At 41.4% G+C, this 12,487-nt stretch overlaps 1 protein-coding gene across 11 annotated transcripts in view; it reads left to right on the forward strand.

Moving 5' to 3' along the window:
- ABI1 (abl interactor 1) overlaps positions 1 to 12,350 on the forward strand; it is a 76,439-nt gene extending 64,089 nt beyond the window's left edge. For 2 of the 11 annotated variants that reach the window (XM_058801073.1, XM_058800984.1), the window contains 6 exons: positions 563 to 663; positions 1,583 to 1,657; positions 3,253 to 3,429; positions 6,242 to 6,328; positions 10,409 to 10,594; positions 12,157 to 12,350. In XM_058801073.1, coding sequence (XP_058657056.1) covers positions 563 to 663; positions 1,583 to 1,657; positions 3,253 to 3,429; positions 6,242 to 6,328; positions 10,409 to 10,594; positions 12,157 to 12,332 — 802 coding nt within the window. In that variant the 3' untranslated portion in view covers positions 12,333 to 12,350. The remainder of the gene's footprint in view (positions 1 to 562; positions 664 to 1,582; positions 1,658 to 3,252; positions 3,430 to 6,241; positions 6,329 to 10,408; positions 10,595 to 12,156) is intronic. The other 9 variants (XM_058800992.1, XM_058801011.1, XM_058801020.1 and 6 more) reach the window with 6 other exon arrangements.
- The last annotated feature ends 137 nt before the right edge of the window (positions 12,351 to 12,487 follow it).

Here is a 12,487-nt window from a genome sequence, read left to right on the forward strand (position 1 = left end):
CCTAGAACTTGCATGGTTGATTACCTTTTAATTTCTTGAAGCATTTAATTGCACATTTTATTCATAGTGATGTTTATCAGCCTAGCTAATTCCATTTATTAGGAATGTAATGCATCCAGACTTGATTATCTGTATGCAATTGTAAGTAAAGACAGAGACATTTAATAGGGAGTTTTTCAACAGTCTGTAATCGAGTTAGGCTGGAAGAGCTCACACAAGAAGTGTGGCTGTTAACATGCTTTTGTAGGAGATGCTCATACTTGTGTTTTTCTTGTGTGGTGGTATTGTCACCTTATTGTAAATCTTCCTTACCTTCTGGATGATTTTTCATGGTCAGCTCCTCACAGAACTGACTTTTTTTTTTTGCAGCACAGCCAACAAACTGCAGCTGTCTCCTCACCCAGCTAACCCACCCTTTTGTAGCGCTCGTCTTCTTATTGGCACAGCTGTGGCCTATTAAGGGCAGGGCTGTTCCTAATCTTTGGTCATTAGTGCAGCTGCAACTCCTCAGGTGTGAGACTGCCTTCTGCACTATTTTCTTACATTCTATCCTCCCACACAGTGGCAGCAGTGGAGGAAGTGGCAGCCGGGAGAACAGTGGCAGCAGCAGTATAGGCATTCCCATTGCCGTGCCTACCCCGTCACCGCCGACCATCGGGCCAGGTATGTGGGACCCCTCCCTGCTGCCTCCTTGTGTTTGCACAGGGACTCTCACTGAACGTGGTGGGCTACAAACTGTCCTGAGCTACAGTCCTACTCAGGAAATCACTTATGAGTGCTGAGTGATGTCTAAAGTTTTAATTCTTTACCAAGAGTAGTTGCAGGACAGTCAGTTACTGAATAATGGATGGTTAAAATACCTTTGCTGGTCCATGTTTTTACAAGGCAATCAAGGGTGTAAAAGGGGAGTAAAAGACAAATGTATCCTTTTAAAGCTTACCTGTAACTTTAAATGTGTGTGCGCTTTGGCATTTCTGGATGGCCTGAGAGCAGCAGCAACTATGTACATGTTTAATGGGAAATACTGGCTTCTGAAATACTCTGCTAACTTTGCCATCTGTGGGGAAAGATTCTTGAGGGATCTCCGTGTTGGAGGTACACTCCCTTGTGTTTAATAATGATGAATGACAAGATTGAGTAGGGTCCTTCTTTACTGTTATTATCTTAGTAATAAACCAGCCCAGTCACTGACTTTGTGTTTTGCAAGCCCATAAGACACAAAAGAGAATAGTGGAGTTTTGGTGTAATGTTATTTTGCTGTTGCAGAGATTTCTCTGTTTCTTGGATGACAAGTCTTCATTTCCTTTTATACGTGTAGGCTTTCCTTTCCCAGGACATTTTCTGGTCCTGCAGTGGTATAAATAGGCATGAAATCTTACTATCATCTGGCATCCCATAAAAGTCAATGAGAATAAAGATTGGCATGTACAGAACCCTGGATAGGATCAGGGTCTGAATTGGTATTAGTTTAACAGAAGTAGAATTTTTATATTTGTTTGGGAAGCCTATCAAGTGCCTGTACTTTCTTTTTTAAAAATTTTTAATAATATGGCCTAATTAGGAATATAAACTATTTTATTAGCACACATTTCTGTTCCTCCTGGAGCCCCGCCAGCACCACCACTGCCTCCACCTCTCCCGATGGGCAGTCTGATAGGTGAGACTTGACAATGCTGAAGTGATTGCAGACATGCTGCATAATCAATAATCACCTCTTCCTAATGAACTCAGTGAGGGGTTTTTCTTCTGTAGTGGGACCTACGTGATTTTATTACAAAAATGAGTTCTGGGATTTTTTTTGGTTTTTTTTTTTTCAACAAATCTAATCTCCACTAATTTCCTGTGGTTAAAGCCTCTGAAGCTAAATGCACTAGCTATGGAAAAAAAGCTGCTAGTTGCTTGAGATCTGCTCCCAATTAAGCTAAGATCCAATTAATTTGATCTATAAGATCTCAGAATCTGCTTGAATATTGGCATTAGGCTGTGTAACTCCTGCAGCAGAAGCTAAGTCACAGCAGTTGCACTCTAGTTCAGAAATGGTAGTTTATGTGTAGGGTGATGTGTGTTCTATTCTGTGGGCACAAAGTGACTGGAAAGCACAAGTGTCTGTCACAGTAGCTTGGCTTTGATTCCGTAGTGCTGCAGGCAGGTGTCAAACTGGAAGACTTGAGGATATGAACTAGCAGTTCTTGAGAAATTGCTTCAAGCACTACATACAGCAGTTAGGGTGGGATCTAAAAGTAGTACTTTTCAAAATAGATAGGAAAAAATACCCCACCCTTTCCTGTCACAGGCTGATGACAAGAATAATTGATTGAGTTATGAAACTAGCTTTGGAGGCTTTGACCCACGTATCCCTTTGCACTCTCCCTTACTGAAATGCTAAGTGAAAATGACTTTGGATAGCATCACAGGACTGCAAACTTCTGTCTGCTTGCTGTTTGTGTCTTATATAATTATATAATATATGTATATAAAAGCACAAAACACTTTATTGCAAACTAATTTTTGCATTTAAGAATTGTGTTAATTCATGCAACTACAATGAGTGAGATTCATTAGTTTGCAAGGTGTGATTTTCTTTCTGTCAGAGGTTAATCTGAAAGAACTTAAACTGTTTTGTTAACCTTGAAGTTTGTGCAGCCAGTAGGTGGAAGGTAAATATGGGTGTTTTTCATGAAGAACGAATGACATCTTTGTCAGCTGGAATCGGTGATTCTGATTTGTTAGTACAAATTCCATCAATATAAAAGCACAACCAGCAAATATGATTGATAAATGTGCCAAATGTCTGAAGCTCATGACATTTGTTTCACTGTTTTGTTAGAGTGTTGTTTTATATTATACTGGGGGCACGTTCAGCTTTGCAATTGAAATTATTTGTTTTGAGCAGAATGTGGAATTTTTTCCTGTGTGCTCTTTAATAAAGGGTATTATTGCATGTAGTATAATTGAGATACACTTAAGAGCTGGATTCAGTTTTCCAGTCCAATCCAGTCTCTCAAAGTACTCTCAGCATTTCTCAATGCCCTTTATATGAATGTTGGTTTATGTTCTGTGTGTGTTTTCTCATTATTGATTGTAATGGGGATGTTTGTTTTTTCTGTTAATTGCCTGTTACTGATCTTAAATTATTGGAGAACTGTAATCAAGTATTTTCCACGTTCTGGACTTTTTCTGTTTTCTGCATTCTATCCCAAGTAATGCTCTGCTTAAGTCTTTTCCTTGGTTCCTTTGGCTAATGCTTTTCAGCTGCTCCTGGTTCAGCTCCTGGTTCCCAGTATGGCACAATGACCAGGCAAATCTCACGACACAACTCTACCACTTCTTCAGCATCTTCTGGTGGATACAGACGGAATCCTTCTGTGACTGCCCCATTCTCTGCTCAACCTCATGTTAATGGCGGGCCTCTTTATTCTCAAAATTCAAGTAAGCTGCTGCGCTCTGAAATCACAAACTGTTTTGAGCAAAATGATTGTACAAGCATGCATGGCATTTTAATTCATTTATGAAAAGCATCAATGAGACTTTCTTTCCTGAAATAGAAGGAAAAACAAACAAGAAAAACGATATTGAAATTGCACAGTGATTGCACTATATGCAATTATACTGTTTTCCCCCCTGACTTATTTGCTGTTACTCATGACAAGAAATTATTAGGATTGCCTGTCTAATTATAGGCACATTATACCTGGCATTTCAAGTGTGCTTGGAGAACACAAACTAAACCAAGGGTCAGTTTTTTTGTGGGAGACCTAAGGTGATTGGAGTACACTCCCCCACTATTTGGATGGTGGCAAAAGAATACTGAGCACAATGTTCATGTTCCTGTCACACAGTTCCTCCCTGTCTTTGTGTCTTTCTTAAATCCTTTCCTGATTCCAAGTTTCTCCTTTGTTCTTTTCTTTAAGCTTGACTGTTAAAGAGCTCAGTCTCTCTCTTTTAGCAGACAGCTTCTCTGCTTTCACACTAGTAGGAGCATCTGCAGGAGATGAGGGAAGGGATGGATGCCATGGGCAAGTGAGCAGGTTTTAGTCAGCAGCCTCCTGCCTTCCTACCCCAGAAGGGCAAACAAGGTTCACTGCAGAAAGATCTGTAAAATAAGGATCTTGGCTGCTGGTAGGAAGCTCTATCAGGAAACTTTTTCGTTGCCATTTCCATGAATTTTGATCAAGTACACATCGAGCAGTGGTAGTTGTATAATGTTTTTTTCTTGGTAGTGTTCAGAATGCCAAGTCTTTAAACTTCAGAGGAATGTTTCTTTTGAAAAGAAATGTTGATGTTTGGATTCAAGATCTCTTTAGACCAGTGTTTGCTGTTGTGTACTTACTCTTAAGAAAAGAATGCTTTTAAAATATTTGGGACACTGAAGTGAAGAGTTTTCTGAGTAGTTTAGAAGTATTACATTTGTCAGAAAGTATTTTTATATGCAGACACAGTATCTATCTTTTCTTTTTTTCCAAACCTGATTTTCCTCCTACTCTTGCTCACCCATACTAGCATTTCATTTTCCTCCACATTCTCATTCCTCCAAATTAATTCACCATAACAACAGAAACTCCCTCCTGCCTGAACAGTTGAGTTCCATTAAATAAACAGGATTTTACTTCTGGGAATAGTTCAGTTGTCTTAAATGCTGTGCACACCACTTTTTCTGAATGTTTACATTTGTCCAAAGCAATTTTTTGCTCAAATGCAGGTGCTGTTTCTTAATCTAGCCTCTCTGGTGTTTTCAAAATACTGATGGTCAGCATTTTTTAAACAGTATTTTGATGGGTGTGTTTTGCTACTTGAAACTGTTTTCCTCTGTTTCTGTAACTGGTGATTATTTTTTTAGTGCTACTGTCTTGACATTAAACCCAGGTCCCATGTTGCCTTAAGATTTTACTTTTCATGCTAACAAATGCTCTGGTTTTTCTTAGATGTTTACTTCAATTTTGTGAGACACTGTTTGTTCTGTTTTTATCAATCATTTATCCCATACAGTTTATTTGATTATTGGTTTTGTAATGAACTAAATGCTTCATTTTAATTCATCAAACATTAATCTTAGTTAAAGCTTTATTTAAAACTGTTGCTTACTTGGAAGAACAGAACCTCTTTCAAATTTGGTTCCAACTGGATTTATTACCATGCTGAATTCCCACCTTCACTGGAATTTCTCTGCTCCAGTGCAAGAGAAATTCCACTGAGAAGGGACACTGTATAAACAAATAAGTTGATGTTTTGTTGAGTTTCTGGGTGGAGTTTTGTTTTATGCTTTTCATTCCCTGCACTTAAGGGGGAGATGTCCTTCCAGAGCTGATAGTTTGAGTGGCTTGCCCTACTGCTCCCATTCCCTACCTGTGCAGGGAGCAGTTGAGCACTGGGGCTGTCAGCCCAGTGTCTCTGAGCACAGGTGTGGTCACAGGTCTCATTACTCACTAGACAGGCACATATTTCACAGAAAATAAGATTGCAAGGGCTTCCTGGGCAGCTCTGCATGCTCGTGTAGCCACTCAGAGCTGTTGAAGCCTTTGCCAGCCTTTTAGGTTGCTGGGTGCCCTCTCACCACAGAAGGCTTCATAAAGCTCCACTCTGCTCTAGACCCATCTGTTTTTTTCTACCAGCAAGCAACAAGGTCCCTTTTTTTGAGAAAAACAAAACTGCAGTAAGCTATCTGACTGCCCCTGTCCCAGCAGAGCCCAGTGGTGGGAGGTGCTCTCTGTGTGAATGTGGAGTATTGATGCTAAAACATTGTGCCCCTTGCAAAAGTTGCCTTTGCTCTGTGTCAGTGCTACTTTGCTGCACTTGATACAGGGCTCCACTTGGATTTTAGAGAGGGAGTCCAGAATCCTGCAAAACATCACCTCTACTTCTAGTAGCTCACTTTGAAAAGAGAACTGCTAAATTGAGTAATCCTTATTTAGCAGCAAGACAAAAGCTCAATTTTCTGTGCTCCCCAGGTGAGCACACAAAATGTGTGACAGAGCAGGAACCTTCACACGCAGCCTGCACTTTATTCAGCTGTTCCCTGGCTGAACACGGGCATGCTTTGCTTTTGGTCCTCCATTGGCTAACCACGAATTCAGCCTTGTTGGAAACACAAGCTTGAAGAAGGTTCTTGTGTGTGTGTGTTCTTGTTGTTCTTTACATACTTTGTTTTGTGGTCCTCGTTACTGACGGCTGCTTTTGTTTGTTCCCTTTTTTTTTTTCCTTTGTCCATTTGACTTTCCCCATATGGTGTGTGTGTTGCTACCAGTTTCTATTGCTCCACCCCCTCCCCCTATGCCTCAGTTGACTCCACAGATACCTCTCACAGGCTTCGTGGCCAGGGTGCAGGAAAACAGTAAGTTTGGACAAGCTGAGCTGGTAAAGGGTAGAGCCTACTCTCTTCTAGCATGCATGGCTGGCAAGTCAGACTCTATTTTGTTTCCTTTTCCAGAAGCTAATACCATCTTGCATTCTAGTGTCAATATGCTATTGGAGCTGAAGGGCACACTCTTCAATATTTATAACACGTGCATGATTATTACTGACCCATTTAAGTCCTGAACTGCAAATTTATTACAGAAGTACAGTGTGAAATGTGGCATATGTTTGGTGTGAATATAAAATTGTATTTTAATTGAAAATACTAATTTGATGTTGAATCACCCTGCCTTTTCCAGTCGGGATAATTGATTAGTTTTTATTAGAAGGGCTTATGTAGACTGTCAGAACATGTAATGTGTAACCATTGATTCCAATACTGTAGCATTTTTCAGCAAGCTGTACAGTCAATTGAAAACGTGCAGTCTTAAGATCTAATGCATTACAAAGGAGCTTGTAAGGCATCTCTCCTCTCAGCAGCCTTTCATTCTCCATTTCTTTGTGGTCTCCTATTTCCCAGCTGAGCTTCTAGCAGCATAGCTCTGCTTGTTAGGTGTGTGAGAGGTGCTCTCTAGCTGTGCTGTGTTTATACTGGTAACTCTGCTTTTACCATTACTGCTTGATTCCCTCCAGGTGAGTGTTACTGTCTCAAGTGCTAGTGCAGGTGTAAAGTCATGTTCCTGATCTGGAGATATCCTTTTCAGTTGGAGTTTGTTGCAGTTCTGTAAACAGCAGATTAAATATGATTTAGATAGAGTATGAAGTAAATAAAAAATGCTTTTAAAGTGTTTGGGAACCATTTTGAGATTTGCTAGGATCTCAGGGGCTACTACTACACAGTTGGCTATATAGCTGCAGCATCCATTTAGGGACCCCAGGTCTGAGTAGTGTTGCTGTTCTGCTTCCCATTGGAGCTTTTAAGTGGTCATGTTCTGAGCATTCCCCATGACATCAGAGACATCTCTGTGGTTCTCTCTCAAAAAGAAGGTATATTGGTGCTGTGCTAGGTAAACTGCAAGAATCACGTTGATGTAGAATAGTGTGCCACAAAATTGTGTTGAAAACCTTTCCAAAATAGTAAGTGTAGAGGTAAACCTGCTGAAGATGAAGGTTACAGAATATCTTAACTTGCAGATAAACTTGAGAAAATTGACACCTGCTCCTGAATTGTTCTGAGTATTGTCCTCCTGGAGATAACACAGCCCTTGGAGAGCAGAGGTGAAAGGGACAGACTGACTTGTGCAAGCTAACTTGTGGATGAGACTGCAGCAAAACACCTGAAGCTTGAAATCTGGTCATAGGAATTGTTCTTTATTTTATTTCTTTTAATAGTCCCTTGGGTTGGAAAGTTCTGTAATGAGTATGGCTTGGAGCCTGTGGCAGCCTGCGCGTACGCTCAGCAGAGCTGGCTCTAGAGGCTGCTCTTGGGTTTTGGCATTGTGTGCTGGACTTTCATCAGTCTGGTTTTCTCAAGAAGTCTCTCCTGTTAGGGAGATGTGGGTAGACTTGTCTTTTCCTTATCATAGAGATCTGCAGGTTTGGAAAACAGACTGCTTGAGAGCTTCTTTCAGAGGACAAGGACATAGAGGGCGCAGAAACTATGCAATGCCTCTTCTTTTTTTCCTGTGTTCAAACTGTGAGCATCTCCTCCAGAGAGGTTTTTCAGTGTCTGGTGCTCGGGGACAGCTGATTTGAGTTGCTGTACTCTCACACCAAGTCCTTTCACAAGGAGTGTGCTGGTCCCCATTTAAAGAGCAAGGATGGGAATGCATACAAGAGAAGATCTCAGTTTGGAGCTATATAAATACTTGTCCTTTTACCCTTTTTCATTTGAAGTGGCTTTTTGCATGCTTTATTTCCCTCCCTTAGGAGAAGTGATGCTGTCCTAGAGTCTGGCACAGTTTAGAACCAGAAGAAGTCTAGGTTAAGGTCCAGGAGGAAAGGGTATACTTCAATGGAGTGGCACTTGTCTAATTTTCTGTTCCATTCTCTCCCTTTGTTTAAATGCGAAGTTGAATTGTTTCAAATGTTTCCTATAAAGCTTGCAGTTCCTGCACTGCATCTCAGTTAGAGTATGTCTTGGTGCTTTCACAGTTGCATTTCCTGCTCTCTTTCCTTTTCAAATATGCAGCTTCATTGTTGAATAAATGTAACTTTTTTTGCATTTAAAATTTTTAAAAAATTTTTTAAGGTAAGGATTTCTCAAGATCTCAAATGATTGTTGTTTCAACTCTGTTTTTTTTTTTTTTTTTCCCTGGCTGCAGACAGAAACTAAGGGGAGAAATACATTTGTGGAAGATGTGCTAAACTGCAGCACAAAACCAGTCCATTCATAAACAGTGCTGTCATGTGTCTGTGGTGGATTAATGAAGCCTGTCTGTGAGTGCTATTCAGTAACGGGCAGGACGTAGCATTCACTCCACCAGAGACATTGTTAGTCTGTCTCCAAGTGACACAAATGGGCTTCTGTGTGGGAGAGGAATCACTAATAAATACAGTGGCAGCCAGTCTTACTGATGCAGAGAGCTGTGGGGTGTTCAGCTCAGCCGGTCAAGTTGAAGAGGAGCTGGGCTTGCAGGTGAAGAATTGGCCCTGCAAGGGAAGGGAGTGGGCTGGATGCCTGGGCTGAGGCAGAACCTGCCCCAGCAGCTCCTGCCCCCTTTTGCCCTGGCAGCAGGTGCCAGAGCTGTCCCAGTGCAGCCAGCCTGACACACACAGGACAGGGGAGCTGTGCCCAAGTCCCTGGTCAGGGGCATGGGGCTGAAGAGCAAAGATTAGGTCACCACTAGGGTAGTGACTAGCCAAAAGTAACAAGTGTTTAAGCAAACAAAACCCCTATTTCTAATCTCCAGTGCCATTGTAACTATCAGTAGTCAAAGCTTCATTCAGTGCAGTGTTGGTCTTTCTCTGTTGCTTGGCTTTCTTTTCAAAATTTGTGTGCTGGAGCTGCACATTCTGAGGCCTGATGCCCTGTTCCATCAAACCCTGCCTGGAGCAGTGGTTTTCAGCCTATGTTTTCAGTGTGCAGAATCCCAGATCTTGAAAATGAGTCTGTGTTGCTATGTAACCAAACTGATGTCAGTAACAGTAGCTTCCTTTCAGTAACTTGTGGCTCCATAGTGCTTACACCAGGGCCATGTGTAGTGGACCATATCTCCCTAGGAATAGCATGAGGGACTTGATGTCCTGCATCTGAGTATGTCATCTCTCTATTTTGCTGCCAGCTGCTGTCAACGTTACTGGAAACTAATTTAATGAACTGATTTAAAAAGTGATTTGTGCCATAATGCCTTTCTCTTTTTCCCTTTCCCAAAGCAACTTGTAACTGTGCTGATTGGAGAATCTCAGGGCAGGGATTTGACATTTTGGATTATACATTTAATTCCTTGAGCACTTTTTCTCTAAGAGCAGCAGCTGCCTGTCATTGTTTTTCATTTATTGATTCCTGAATGTCACACACACAATCTAGCCTGCAAGATAAGGATCTATACAAAGCTTTTCTTCTGCAGAAGGATTACTTGGCTTCCTCTTACCTGGTTAAATCTTAAAAAAAGGGAAGAGACTAGTATTTATGATCTACACCAGATCTTTTTCTTCCCTAATGCTAGCTCTGAGAGAGAAGAAATCCAAGGAAGCAGTGTTCAGAAGTAAATTGAAGTGACTGTTCAGACAAAGGATTTGTTAAAAGCCAGTCAAGCTGCTGGCCCAGTTGCTGCCTGGCTCAGAGGGTGCCACTGACTCCTCCATAGCTCCCGCTGCAGCGCATGGACATTGGAGCAGGAAGCTTTCCTCTCTGCTGATGTTCAGCTTACGCCCCGCAGCATGTGCTTTGACTCTAGTAGCATTTACACATAGATTGGACCACTAATAACCAATAGAGTTGTGTGCTGTAGTTGTTAATACAAAGCCTCTGTTTCTAATCAGTGCATGGTATTATAGTGCATGCTGTGTGTGTTGTCCTCCCAGCTCTTTTATTTACAGTGTACAGCCTCAGGTTTGTTTGCATCTCCACCCTGTCTTGATTTAAGAGAAAACAATAATCTCCAAATGTTTCTAGTTGCTGATAGCCCAACTCCTCCCCCGCCGCCGCCCCCCGATGAGATTCTGATGTTTGATGACTCTCCTCCTCCTCCACCCCCACCACCTGTGGATTATGAGGATGAGGAGGCTGCTGTTGTGCAGTACAGCGATCCCTATGCAGATGGAGATCCTGCTTGGGCACCTAAAAACTACATAGAGAAAGGTAAGAGAAGCACTGCAGCTGTGTTAGTGCAGTATCAGGGGATTAATGGTGTCTGAAGGGAATGAAGGACTTAGTGTGGGTCACAAGCCATGCTTTCCTTAGTTTGTGTCTACACCTAATAATCCTTCTCTGGACAAATTACAAAATACATTCAGGTATTCTAGAATGGGTGAAAAAGCAAGTTTCTTCATGGGAAGCAGATGTAAAAATTGGATGGCTTTCATCTTTGATGAGCTGGACTGTCTGTACTTGCCTCAGGATTGCTGGGCAGTCATCTAGAGATTTCTGCAAAATGGTCAGATATTCCAAGCATTTATCTCATCAAACTAGGTTACTAGAGTCCATTATTAGACTTTGAACTATAAAATATGTTGAGGTCTCCTTGGAGTGACTCCAGATCAGCAGACTCGGAACTGTGCTTAGGTATGAAGTCACGTAGTAAACATCTCTTCCCATAAATAATGGACAAGCAGATTTCCTGCCAGTGGAGTTGTCTGTGTTGTAGCACTGACCATTTTGTCAGCAGCAGTGCTGCCAGTTTTCTCATGAGCTGGCTGGTGCTGCAGTGAGTACTAAATGGGGACAGGTACTTGTGGTGTTTGTGGCAGAGCTCCTGTGTTCCCTCTTCATTTGAGCTGGACTGTGTGTAGGACGTACCCAAGGGATGAAAATAACTGATACAGCACAGCATTGCTAGGCATTAAGACATCAGATAGCTGAGATTATATGTAGATGTAAAATAGTGGATTTTTGGAATTCATAAAGCTGATCAATTGCATAAATCCGTATTAACTTTTGAAGGCTAAGGCTGTGGTGTCTGAAGTCTGTATATTCACAGTGGTAGTTTTTAACTCCAGCATTGGTGGTGGCAACATTCTTCCCTTGGGGAAACCTCTGCTTTGTTAATGGCACACAGCAAGTTGGAGGTTGGTAAGAGTAAGGTAGTACCAAGCAGGTACTGAAAATAGCAGATGTTGCTTCTACACTCTTCAGCAACTTTCCTACTTGCCCTCAGTGCAGCTCCTTGAAAAGTAGTTCCAGAACTCCTGATGACACAAAAGCTCTGTGGGAATGCCCATTCATTTGTGTGCAATGGCTTTAGCAGCGAGGTGTGCAGGGCCACACCGATGTGCCAACAGGGGCCTCAGTGGAATAATTTTTGTAGAATTTTTTGTTATGAATCAAGAGATTCATACTAGGAGATCCACATGCTATTGAGGTAATCTGGTCAGAAGTGAGTGCCACACAAGTCAGGTGTTCCCTAACTCAGCTTTTAAGTGTCCGTAAGCCCCACTTTACCATGTCACAGTTGGATGTACTGCTGTGCCAGCAGTTTAACTGAGTGTTCAGTTAGTCAACATGCACTTCTTAGTGCTAGCTAATGCTGCAAGGAAAGTGAAATTCCATTTTCTGGGCTTAGTGTTCAAGAGGAAAAGCACGTGAATTCATTACTGAAAATCCCACAACAGCCAACTAATCTTTTAATATTTTCTGAAGTACAATTGTTTTTTAATAGTGTTGCTATTAATAAAATGCTAAATGTGTCCCTGTTTATTCCACAGTTGTTGCTATATATGACTATACAAAGGACAAAGACGATGAGCTGTCGTTTATGGAGGGTGCAATCATTTATGTGATAAAGAAGAACGATGACGGCTGGTATGAAGGAGTTTGCAATCGAGTAACTGGCTTGTTTCCTGGGAATTATGTTGAATCAATCATGCACTATGCCGATTAAAATCCTTTGCTTTTCAAAGTTTGGTCTTGTATTCAAGTCATACCATGATTATTTACAAGGGGTAACTAAAAGCTAACAGAATTGTCTTAATATACTTTCAAAAAATTGTGCCCATTTCTTCAGGCCATACTGTTTTAATGGTATGATTGAATGTC

This window comes from Ammospiza caudacuta, chromosome 1 (genome assembly GCF_027887145.1).
Source record: "Ammospiza caudacuta isolate bAmmCau1 chromosome 1, bAmmCau1.pri, whole genome shotgun sequence".
In the NCBI taxonomy this organism is placed as follows: Eukaryota; Metazoa; Chordata; class Aves; order Passeriformes; family Passerellidae; genus Ammospiza; species Ammospiza caudacuta.